The sequence below is a fragment of the Lucilia sericata genome, unplaced genomic scaffold, assembly GCF_015586225.1.
Source record: "Lucilia sericata isolate MDLA Ls3-8-SP2 unplaced genomic scaffold, ASM1558622v1 Contig000252F_arrow, whole genome shotgun sequence".
Lineage (NCBI taxonomy): Eukaryota > Metazoa > Arthropoda > Insecta > Diptera > Calliphoridae > Lucilia > Lucilia sericata.
In genome coordinates, this window is record NW_023994278.1 from 330747 (window position 1) to 344221 (window position 13475).

At 30.1% G+C, this 13475-nt stretch overlaps 1 protein-coding gene across 3 annotated transcripts in view; it reads right to left on the reverse strand.

Moving 5' to 3' along the window:
* LOC119602773 (protein unc-13 homolog 4B) overlaps nt 1–13475 on the reverse strand; it is a 41111-nt gene that overhangs the window by 3860 nt on the left and 23776 nt on the right. For all 3 annotated transcript variants that reach the window (XR_005231366.1, XM_037954467.1, XM_037954468.1), the window contains 5 exons: nt 9889–10229; nt 9609–9816; nt 8729–9546; nt 7783–7997; nt 32–312 (listed from right to left, as the gene is read on the reverse strand). Coding sequence is in view for 2 of the 3 variants with exons in the window: in XM_037954467.1 (XP_037810395.1) it covers nt 32–312; nt 7783–7997; nt 8729–9546; nt 9609–9816; nt 9889–10229 (1863 nt within the window). In the remaining variant the exon portion in view is untranslated. The remainder of the gene's footprint in view (nt 1–31; nt 313–7782; nt 7998–8728; nt 9547–9608; nt 9817–9888; nt 10230–13475) is intronic.

Sequence of the window (13475 nt, forward strand, 5' to 3'; positions counted from 1 at the left end):
ATGCATATACATTATAAATATTTTTACTTACATCGACAATTTTAGCCACAAATGTATAGGAGCCCTCTGCTTCTGGCCAATCTAACTGTTGCCAGAAAATTTTAATTTGATAGAATATGGCAAGAGTATCAACAGCAGAAGAGCTATATTTAACGGTTTCATCAACTGCTTTCAATTCATCTAGTTCAATAGCTTTTTCAATTCTCTTGAGAGCTTTGATAACAGATATAGCCAACCAATGTGTCACGCCAGGCATGAACCAACCGTGAAAATGTTCAACGCCCAATTCATCATTTGGACAAAGAGATTTACCTATAGAATGCAAAGATTAAGAAAATTAAAGATAATTATATACATACATAAAGTGAGCTACGATAAAGCTTTTTTTTTACAAAATTACAAATTATCACTACATTTGAACAACTTTATAAAATATGATCTAAAAATAAAAAAGTGTTCCTGATTTTTTATACCCTTCACCTTCGTGAGAAGGCCCTATCTACAAAAACATTTAAATATTAAAGGTAAAATGTCCAATTTATCCATTTTTATATACGGCATTGTAAACTATCATAACAACTAATAGGTTTCACTATTAAAAAATTTGTTTATTTGCTACAAATAAATCGCGTTGATAAAAACAAACTTTTCAATTTCAATAGTTTTTTTGCTTCTCTGCCTGTATGTCTGTCCGTCTGTGTGTTTGTTGAAATCAGCTTTTAGAGGACCCCAGACATGCTTTCGAGAAGATCGCTATTTAAAATCAGCAAAATCGGTCCATAAATACCGGAGATATGAGCTAAATTCCGAGACAACCTCTGAAAATTTCATAAAAAATTTAGATTTTTTATTCATGCTCAGACAGAAACTATAAACTACAATAACAAGACACATAATCATAATATACATTTTTTATTGTACTTGTTTATAAAAACAACTAGCTATACCCAGTGTGCTTTGCTACCCTAAAAGCAATATAAATAAAAAATCTTCTTAATAATTTTGAAGATTCTAACTGTAATGTTTTCCAGAGATGCATTTTTTCGGAACGTTAATTAAGATTTTAATGTAATCGATGACAAATTAAAAAAAATGTAATATTTTCCCAGATATACGAAATTTTGTATTTAATTCATATAGGGGGTGTCAAGACCCCATTGAAAGTCCGCCCGTTATTCTCTAAATGTTCACATTAATGTCAAAGATCTTCTTTGAATCTTTGAAGATTCTAGCTCTAATAGTTTCTCAGATATACGAATTTTTTTATTTAAATCATATGGGAACTCACAGCCCCCAGATGAAAGTCCGCCCTTTTTTTCTCCAAAATGTTCATATGTATAATAAAGTTCTTCTTGCAATATTTGAAGAATCTTGTTCTATTAGTTTCTCATATAAGCGAAATTTTGTATTTAATTCATATGTGAGGTGCCAAGCCCCCCATTGAAATTTAGTTCTATTAGTTTCCCAGATAAACCAATTTTTGTATTTTATTAATATGGGAGGTGCTGCTCCCCTCATGGGTAGTCCGCAAATTTATTTTCCAAAATGTTTACATGGATGTAAAAATTACTCGTGCAATTTTTTAATATTCTAACTATAATAGTTTCCAAGATAAACGAATTTTTGTATTTAATTTATATGGGAGGTGCCACGCCCCCTAATGCTAATCCGCCCACTTTTTGTCTTAAATAATTATATTGATACTAAAGTTGCTCCGACAAAATTTGAAGACTCTAACTATTATATTATCTCAGATATACTAATTTAATATTTTCTTAATATGGGCGTGGCACGTCGCCCACATGAAATTTCAACATAAAAAGTAGCCTATAGTTCCTTCCAGACATACAGGAAGAAACTGTGAAATTTCAGGAAAATCGGTCCAGCCGTTTAGCAATCTATAAAGCACAAAAAAACAAACATACATACAAACACACTTTCATTTTTATATATATAGATGATTTCCCAGATATATTACCACGCCCCCTTTTCTTAGCCAGCCCATTTTTGTCTAAAATATTCATATTGACACTTTAGTGGATTCGACAAAATTTTGGGACTCTAACTTTTATATTTTGTTATACCCCATTTACACATACACGAAATCTAGTACTTATGAGATTTCGAGCCAAATCTAGTTGTTTTTAACTAGATTTCCCATACAAAACAAAATCTACTTCGTGACTAGATTTCGTTAAAATCTACTCGAAATCTAATAGTTTTTAGTGATGCAACTCTGTTTTTTCCTAAATAATACTAAAAAATACGACGCTTCACAGGAAAAACGAGAAAAATAAAACAAACAAAAAAAATTAAATGTCAACAAAATTTTAATAAATTGAAAAACATGAATGAAAAGTTTATTTAAAATAGAAGTAATGTTATTTTTAAATATCTAATTTTTTATTATAAATAAAATGTTAATAAATATCCCAATTTTTTATATTATTTTCCATATCAGACACAATTTCAAAAAATATTAGAAAAAATGAAATCTTCCTAAATGCCAAAAATGGTAAGTGTAAACGGTCTAAATTTTTAAAAAGATTTTAAATGAAATCTACTAGATTTCGTGTATGTGTAAATGGGGTATTAGACATATTTATTTAATATTTTTATGGAAGGTGACACGCCCATTGCAGCAAGTCTGCCCATTTTTTCATATAGATGTCAAAGTGTTCCATACACAATTTGAGGAATTTACCTGTTGCAGTTTATTAGATATGCGACATTAAATACTACTTGAAATTTTAAAATAAAAAGTAGCCTATAGTTCCTTCCAGACATACAGGAAAGTACTGTAAAAATTTCAAGAAAATCCGTCCGGCCATTTTTTAATATATAGATTCATATGGGAGTTGTCACGCCCCCTATCGCTAGTCAGTCCATTTTTGTCTAAAATATTCATATTTATACTAAAGTGGCTTCGACAAAATTTTAGGGGTCTAACTGTTATATATTCTTAGATATTTAATGTTAATGCAAATTTAATGCATTAAATGTACCCATGTTAATGTTAATGCAATAAACTTTCATTAACATTAATTTTTTTTAATGTTGAAAAAATTGTTAATGCATTAACATATTTAATGCACTTATCCCAGGTCTGTCTAATAGTTTGTATTGCTAGTCCGCCAATTTATTACCCAAATATTCACATTTATGCCAAAGTTATTAGTGCAAAATTTGAGTATTTCAGCTCTAATAGTTTCTGAGATATACAAATTTTTGCATTTAATTCATATGGGAGGTACCAAGCCCCCCTAGAGAATGTCCTCCCGTTTTTCCCCCACATGTTCACATGGATTTTAAAGTTCTTCCTGCAAAATTTGAAAATTTTAGCTCTAATTGTTTCTCAGATAAACTAATTTTTTTATTTAATTCATATGGGAGGTGCCTCGCCCCCTATTGCTAGTCCGCCTATTTTTTGTCCTAAATATTCATGTTGTTAATAAAGTAGCTCCGAAAAATTTGAGAACTATAACTGTTATATTTTCTCAGATATACTAATTTAAGATTTTATTATATGGGAGGTGTCACGCCCACTATAGATAGGCCGCCCATTTTTTCCACATATGTTCATATGGATGTCAAAGTTGTCCATACAAAATCTGAGGACTCTAGCTGTTGCAGTTTCTGAGATATGCAACTTTTAATTATTATTTTGGATGTAGGCGTGGCACCTCGCCCACTTAAAATTTCTAAATAAAAAGTAGCCTATAGTTCCTTCTAGACATACAGGAAGGCACTGTGAAAATTTCAAGAAAATCGGTCCAGCAGTTTAGCCGTCTATAAACTTCAAACAAACAAACCCACAAACAAATAAACACACATTAATTTTTATATATATAGATGCTGAGCATGACGTCACGTTACAAACGAATCAGTATGTTGTTATTGGCTAGAAACATGAAATTTAGTATGCAGGGCCTTGATTAGGTGAGAACTTATAAAGGGGGACTTTTTGGTACTTTTTCGATCTCCAAAAGGTACTTTTTGAATTTTCTATAATATTGAACCAAGAAACATGGAATTATGTATTTATAGTAGGAACATGTAAAGTGAGATTTTTTGGTACTTTTAAGTTAATACAAATCTGGAGGAAACGATTTTTTCAACTTTTGTGTGTTCTATGAATGATACATTCTTTAATTTTTATGCAGTTATGCAACACCCTGATTGATCAAAAATCTATAAAAGGGGACTTTCTGATATTTTATTTTTTTTTATTTTTTGTAATAATTTTTTGTACTGGCTATTCTATTTAACTCATCATGGTGAAGGGTATATGAGATTCGGCACAGCCGAATATAGGACACTTACTTGATTTATATTGAAAAACTCAAAAGGGCTGAATTTATATATCATACTAGGAAGCTGCGTATCCAATTTTATGTTTTTAGGTTCAATATTATAGAAAATTCGAAAAGTATTAGTAAAATAACAAAAAAGGACCAGAAATTCTCCTTAAATTTTCGTTCAATTTTTTACTTGCTTGTTAATAAGTTCTATATTATACAAAATTCAAAAAGTACCAGTTAAAGAACGAAAAAGTAACTAAAAATACTCCATTTTAAATTTTCATGAAATCAAGTCCTTGGCTGCTTAGTTTTATGTGTCTAGGATCATTAAAATAGAAAACTCAAAAAGTACCAGTTGAAGAACGAAAAAATACCAAAAAATCTCCTTTTATATGTTCTCACTTACTCCTCCACATGATTGATTTCATGTTTCTAGGATCAATATTATAAAAAACACAAAAAGTACCTTTTGAAGAACGAAAAAGTACCAAAAAGCCCCCTTTTAAGGGTTCTCACTTAATCCGGGCTCTACATGCTTAACTTCAGGTTTCTAGGTTTAATATTATAGAAAATTCAAAAAGTTCCTTTTGAAGAACAAAAAAGTACCAAAAAGTCCCCTTTTATAGATTCTCATTTACTCCGGGCTCCACGTGCTTAATTACATGTTTCTAGGTTCAATTTAATAGAAAACTCAAAAAAGTACCAGTCGAAGTACGATAAAGTACCAATAAATCCCCTTTTATAGATTCTCAGTTACTCCGGGCTCTACGTGCCTAATTACATGTTTTTAGGTTCAATTTAATAGAAAACTCAAAAAAGTACCAGTCGAAGTACGATAAAGTACCAATAAGTCCCCTTTTATAGATTCTCATTTACTCCGGGCTTTACGTGCTTAATTTCATGTTTCTAGGTTTAATTTTAAAGAAAATTCAAAAAAGCATCTGTGTAGAACGAAAAAGTACCGAAAAATCCCTTTATTATTAATTTCATGTTTCGATTTCAATATCATAGAAAACTCAACCAGTAAGAGTGTTATATTCGGCTATGCCGAATCTTATATACCCACCATCAAACCTCATTTGACTCGAATGAAACTTACTTATTGCGAATTTCATCTATATACTCGTATTTTTTAGGCCAGTTATAAGCGTTAATGTAATTTTCTGAAGGGGACCTTATATAGGGGGGTAGGGTCAATAATGGGTCGATCCTCATAAAATTTGGTAGACAGAATTTGGTTCGTATTAAATTTATTTGTGTCGAATTTCATCGCTACACTCGTATTTTTAAGCCATTAATAAGCGTTGCAGTCATTTTCTGAAGGGGACCTTATGACCAATATTTCGATGTGTTACAAACGGAATGAAAAAATCAATATACCCCCATCTTTTTTGATGGTGGGTATAACAAGTACCAGTTGGAGAATGAAAAAGTTCCAAAAAATATCACTTGGTACCGGTGTTCCAAATAACACTCTATTAGCATATTTAGTGTTTCTAAATCTAAAAATTGTATATAAATTGGATCATTGTATTTGAATAAAATCAAATTTCCCGCTTTTACCCCTTTTGGTACTTCTCCCCATTAACGAAATAAAAATTCTATTCCAAAAAGTTGCAACATCGTATTGGGAGCCCGTTATTATGTATTCATATGTATAAGTTAATAAACCAAAAACAATGTTCTATGAAAAAAGTACCAAAAATAAGTACAATTTTCACCCCTTAAACGTCGGAATATCCAAAAAGTACTAAATTCATATTTTTATTTTTTCGTCAAGTTATAAAGGAGTAAAAAATATTTTTTGAATGTTCCCTGGTTTAAAAGATACATGGGGTGCAAAAAAGTACCAAAATACATTTTTTACCCGTTTATTCCCTTAAGGGGCTGAATTCGAAAAAAGTACCAGGCACCTGTCCGCTTATTTTTTAAATGAACTACGATAAGCTTTAAACTGTTTTTGTATCTTTTATAGTTTAGGAGATATGAGCCGACGGATTTTTAAAAACAAAATTTGCGTTTTTCTCATGATTATACATGGGTTTCTAATCAATTAATAAATAGTACGGTTCCTATATAAAATACTTTCAAAAAACATATCCAAACTTGGACAACGGTGCAAAACTACAATAAAAAATATGTTTGCTGATGAAATTCACACATATCTCTCCAGGTTACTTAAACGTTATATATGTCATTATAAAGGCCTCAGCTTCTGCTTTCTAAATCCTTGGAGAAACTTAAAATCGGTTCAGATTTAACTATATTTCAGGTATTTAAATTTTCGTTTATTTTGTCTCACTGTGTTATCATTTAATTATCAATTATAATTGATTGCTCTCACTGTTTAAAGAACTAAAATTTTAAGTTAATATAAATTTTAATGCGATAAGCAACCATTACCTTTTCAGCACTATTAACGTTACCTCTAAAATACTGATACCAAATTAAGGGCGGGTTTTTCTAATAAAGATAATCTTCTTTCTTTCTTTAAACCTAGTTTTATCCTTATTTTGTGTTTTTCAGTAATCAGTTACGTTACTTATTATCTTAGTTTAACTGAGTGTTATTGGCCAATTAAACCAAAGTTATAAGTGAGAGAACACAATCAACAAAAACAATAAAATAATCAATTGGAATAATGATAATAATAATAATAATAATAATAATAATAATAATAATAATAATAATAATAATAATAATAATAATAATAATAATAATAATAATAATAATAATAATAATAATAATAATAATAATAATAATAATAATAATAATAATAATAATAATTTTTTAAGTAAATAGTAATTCTGATTTGTTTTATCAATATTATTATTGTTTTAAATGTTCATTTTAATGTTTATTTTTTTCTAAAATTTTTCAATTTACAAAAGTAATACATATTTGCAAAAAAAAGCTGTTCATTGTTTATGTTTTTGAGTGAAAAGTTGTCAATACTAACAAAGTTAACTCTTAAATCCATAACTTAAAAACACAATCATCGGTTAAAGTCCGCCTAAATTTGTTTCGAGTTTAACCTAATAGCAATTTAAGCCAATTAAACCCGCCTAAGTCTAAATACCATTATCGCTAAAATACCGATATCGAAATTATTTCAAATACCGAAAACATTAAGATACCGTTACCGAAATAAACAAAAATACCGATACCGTTTAAATACCGTTAACATCATTATATTTGTTGGCACAACAACGGAGTGGTGTAGATCAAAAAAAGAGGGAAATAATTCTTTAACTTCTGTTGCACTGCACTAACGAACATATTTTTCATTATTTTACTCATACCGAAATTGCCGAAAAAATCACCTTTCTAGCATACCACCCTTACCGTTAAGATACTGTAACTGAAATAATCCAAAATTCCGAAGTAATCCAAAATACCTGTACTGTTATCTTTCCACCTTTTCGAAACGGTTACCTATCTTGCTAAAACTTTATAAATAATAATTTCAATTGATACATACCTAATGCCAGGAAACGTTTTAATACCAAATACAATTCAAACAATGTTGTGCCCATATTAATATCTTCAATGTCAGGCAGCTCTTCAAAATGATCTTCTGGTACATCTAGTCTCTTAATATTAGCACACACTTCGGTGACAATTGATTTAGCTATTTCAGAAACTTTTTCATCATAGAATTTAAAAAGCTCTGTGGAGAAATTTAGTCGTATTTTGCTGTAAAATTTAAAAGCACATTGTAATAAGTAGAAATTAGAATATTTAAATTGGGTATTCAATTTTTCGCAAATAATTATTTGAGTTTATAGCGTAATCGGTTAATAATCGTATAGATTTGTTATACATTGGTAAATTTAAATTCGATAAAATTAAATTAGTTCAATTTAATTTTATCGAAATAGAAAAATGCATTAAAACTTTCATATTAATTTACCGAAAGTATTGAACATTATAAAAAGTCAGTACATAGCTAGATTCGTGTATCCTTTCTAAAATATCTTTTAACAGAAAATAGTGGGGTTTGCATGAAAAAATAGTAAGGACCTGTTCCACTAATTGCGAATGAATATTTCTTTCTTATTTTATATTAAAAACAACAAAAATTTACGAATTTATTTGTTGTTGTTGAACAGGTTTTCTAAATGTTTGTATGTTGATTGCGCCAATAATAGTTTGTCAAATTTTTCCCAAAATTGGTCCCAGTCGTAACAATATCAAACAAAAACCGTTGAAAAAAAACTAGTTCCAGAATTGTTTTGTGTATTAATGGTGAAAAATAAAGAAAAATCATTGGTCTCAACGCCAAAATACAATATTAACCTCGTATTTGTTTTATAAGTTCATAATTTACCAAAGTCATATATGTTCAGATATTTACATATTTGCTCTCCCTTAAACCGGTAAAAATCTGAAACTAATATTTTAGATAAATTTAATCATATACTTACTGGTAAAAATGCTTATCAAAGTATTCCATTCCTCGCTGCAGATCCGAACGAACCATTTGTATTAGCTTTATTAGGTATTGCAGATTGTCTTCGTCGGACTGTTCGTCACTATTTTGACGATTACCTTCAATGATGTGTTCAAGCCACTCCTTGGTACCGCAGTGTATGGCGTCAACAATGACGTCATTAATGCTACAGTCCGAATCATCTTTTCTAGATATCCAACCATAAACGTTATGAGGAAATAGTTCTATGCTTTTGGGTCTTTCGAGAGTATTTATTTTTGATAGTATGTCAAGAACCTCACAGAGTGTTTTGACAATTTGCTTATCACTAACATTTTTGGCACGCAATTTTCGTAGAATTGAAAAACATGAAGGCAACAAACGTCTTACTCCATCCCAAAACGTTTTAATGTCCTCTGATTCATTGAGGTGACACTTGAGAATCGGTATAACAACGTCTAGTATAGAATTGAATAAACCAAAACTCAATGGATGATCTTCGTGGATTGTAGTGTATACAGCCCATTGGCTAAGAGCACATTCGAAACTTGAAAGTCCAGATTGAACGGAGTGTTGTAAGCGTATTGCTTCTGCATTTCCACTAAATTTTCCAGCCCACCAATAGTTTGCTACCTGCGATGACTCTAACTCATGCATTAGTAACAATTTCAAAAGATGTCGGTGCTCTTGAACAGCAACACGTTTATCTTTTTCAGCGCTAAGTGCTAAATTCACCAGTACCGATCCTCGACTTTTAGTTTTATTACCCTTTTCTAGGTTATACCAAACAGTAGTACCTGATACAGGTATTGACTAGAAAATGTGATATGATTTAGACATAATTTAGATTATAATTAATCGAATAAAATACATACTTTTAGCGTAATAGCTGTTCTTCCAATCAATTCATTGTCATGCTTTCCAGTTGATGCAGTCATGGCAATTTCTTTCATTAACTTTCGCAAACCCTTAATTCCCTTAACGTCCATTAATTTATTAACCTTATCTTTAACAGTCTCAGCCGCATCAAAGTCCCATACCTCAATTATTAGCACTTCATTTCTAGGATTTTCTGTAATTGGCCTAAACCGAATGAAGGTGGACGCAGGGGAGTATTTTAGAATTTAAAATATGAGAAAATTAACAATTACTTACAGTGAGAAGTGTTCCTCCCATATGGGATTGAGAGTTTCAGTTTTAACTGATGAATTATAACGATGAGAACCATTCGATTCCAGATAGAGTGTAACGAACGGATCTGAAAATCCATTCGCATCCTTTGGTAAAAGATTTTCAGCCTTAATGATTTCAACATTTAGTCGAATATTTGGAGGTTCTTTTTGTTGTGCTATTTCGAGTATTTCTTCATGTTTGGCATTCGACATTTTAAATGCTTCCTGAGCAAATTCGATGAGAGATTCCTTGCAAATATCGTTCGCCTCGCACCCAATGTTGTTCGTAATTTCAAAAAGAACTTCCTCATAAAGATCTTCAATCTAAGAAGTAGTTAAGGAGAATAATTATTTAAACATGTTGTTGAAATTTTTAATACATTTCATTATTGATAAACTTTTTAAAATGAAATCATTGCAATTTTTAATAATTTGTATAAAGACGTTTGGGTAAACGTCTTTAACTTTTAAGCAAAACGTGGATTCGAATTTTTAATATTTCCATGCAATATCTCGCTTTAACTCTGACCCTACACCACTGGTAGTCTGGAGGGTATAAAACACTTTTCTTAAAAAGTTTTTGAAAAACAAACATAATTTCTATTCATAAAAACTCCCTCACAATTTCCATGGATTTTGATTTCCCATTCGGGGGAAATCCCTAATTGGCGCGTGAACTATATTAAACATGTACATATCCATACATACATTCAGATATGTATATATTAACTTGTTTATGTTTATTTATCTAGTATTATAGTTCATTGAATGAATGTAAACATTGATCTGATGAATGATATAATTATTCTGAGCAATACATACAGGAATGTTTGTATTAGGGATATAACCAAAATTCAACTATTCAGTCAGCAATTGGAAATTGGTCGTTGTCTTATTACTAAGTTCAGTCTTCTTAGATAACTTTTGATCACCAAGAGCTGTATTTTGATGGGTGCGTCCTTGAAATGAATCGTATTTTAAAAAGTGACTTATTGAAAAACAATCACAAATAATAGTAAATAACATACGAAAATTAATGCAAAATTTAATTGTAAGTATTTGAAAATGACACAGAAAAACGCCGATATACCTTAACTAATTTTTTTTCTAATGGCGTACTGCGTTTTAATAAGTTAGGTAAAAGAGAAGGGACTCAGATATAAAACCTGCAAATGACCTGTATATCCATTTTCGAATTCAGTTTCGACAAATGAACAACAAAATAAAATTTTGAATCTTGAGTGCATATGTCATTTATTCCCATTTGTTCATCATAAAAGAGAACATTAAAAGACTCAAATTTGATGAATGATAATGATCTGCAATATAGAATCAGAAAGTGAATCCTGAGGTAAAAACTCTTTGGGCAGGGTAAGAAATATTCACGCCAAATCACACGTGAGATATCAGTATATTTGATATAATTAGGAGTTAAAATAACCTAACCTACACACCAAGGTTAGGTTATTTGGGTGTAGGTGAAATAATAGATCCATTGGATCCGTATTTAGTTTTTTAGGTAAAAGAGGAGTTTTTGCAAAATTTCATCAAATGAAATTTTGTAGTTTGACTGCAAGGTTTACATATCTAGACCAACGGTTCCCAAAAGGGGGTCCGCGGACCCCTAGTGGTCCGTAGCAAAATCCTAGGGGGTCCGCGAAGACGAACGAAAAAAATCATGAATAAAAAATATTATCTATATGTTAGAAAATATTAAAAATATCTCCAAATTTGTCATAAATACTAAAATACACAATTTTTATTCAATAATCCCAGATTTGTTGGTGACTCTTTGAATTTTATTGTTTCGGTCGTTTATCAGGATGAAGCTAGGCCTTACAAATTTATTGTTTCACTTTTATAAAGTAAAGTATTACGTGATTTGTAATTTTTATAAATGTATATGTATCGAAATAAATGTTTTTATAGCAGACGGATAATGATTTGCCTTAGAATTAAATACTGATACTGGTATCCCAGGTTAGGTCACATTTCATAATATTTTTTTAAATTGTAAGCAAAAGTGTTAATCTAGTTAATTTTAAATATAAATATTCCATTCCGACGTGATACACAGATTTTAACTTCATTTTGTTGTCCAATATTATTAAATCAACATCAGAAAATTCATAGCGTTTTGCGTAAATAGTCAAAACCACGCAGTAAAATAATTCGTAGGTATTTTAAAATTCAAAATTAAGATCCAAATTCACAGTACATTCGCAAAGAGTTCAGGTCATATTTTATGTGGGTAACGCATTCCGCAACAACATCGAAGAAGTCTAACTTTCACATATTTTCTCGAAAACTTAGCTTACATACTCAGCTCACTCCTATGCAATCGCAAAAAAATTTAGAAACATGACTCTTTAAGCACATGTCGACAATACTTGATAAAGAAACCTTTTCTATACCTTGACGAGAAATGAACATGAAAGCTCTCACGATCATAAAATTAAACATCATGTTAGAAGTCATTCTATATTTAAAACCATGCAATTGAAAACATCTCCGATCTCAATGTACGGGAATATTTTATAGGGTTTATGGACCAGGACTAAGACAATTTTCGGACGAACAATTACACAGTGATACAGCAAAAAAATGCAGGGGTTCTCATATACCAATTCCATTTCGTTATAGTCCATAGAGTAGGAATATATTTTTAATTTTTCCCGATCACTTCGTTTAGTTCCTTTTTAAGAGCAAAAGATGTGAAAAAGAGCTATTTTTGAAGTTTTAACTTTAAAAAAATATATTTATGGTAGTTTGCAACCGATTTTCAAATTGGATATTTTGTTTTAAAGATACAAGTGTTGTCTTTCAACCCAAAAAAATAAATCCAAAATTTATGATTAATGTCTTGGTTACGGCCTTTTAAGTAAAAAAACTCACATTTTTTTCACAATTTTTAATTTTCATACTGCTCTACGTTGGCCATGAAGCAGTAACTTTAGCTTTTATTACATTTGAAAAAAGGCACATTAAGTTGGGTTTCCAATGATGGTCAATTTATGATAATCGATGAAAAAGGTTATGAGTTGTGCTAAGTTTTATAAAAATATAGCATATTTCTTCCATACAAAAACGTTCATGTTTCTGGTTTTCTTTGTAACAAGTTTAAAAAATGTTTATAAACATTTTTATACAAAAATTAATTTGTATGGAGAAAACCAAAAATTCGAGGAACATGCTATTAGAAAAATTGGCATAAATCATCCAGTTTTTCATAGATTTTTATGAAATAACAAGTTTTAGAAACCTTCCTTTATGTGATTCTTCAGGAAAGTAATAAAAGATGAACTCACTGCCTCAAGGTCAAAGTAGAGCATGATGAAAATGAAATTTTTTTAAAAAAGTGTGAGTTTCTTTACTTAAACGGCAACACTTGTATCATTAAAAAAAATATCGGATTTGAAAATCGGATGAAAACTACTACTAAACTTATGATTTTTCAAATTTAAAACTTCAAAAATGGCTCTTTTTCGCATCTTTTGCTCTTAAAAAGTAAGTTAACGAAGTGATAGGGGAAAACTAAAAATATATTCGTACTCTATGGACTATAACGAA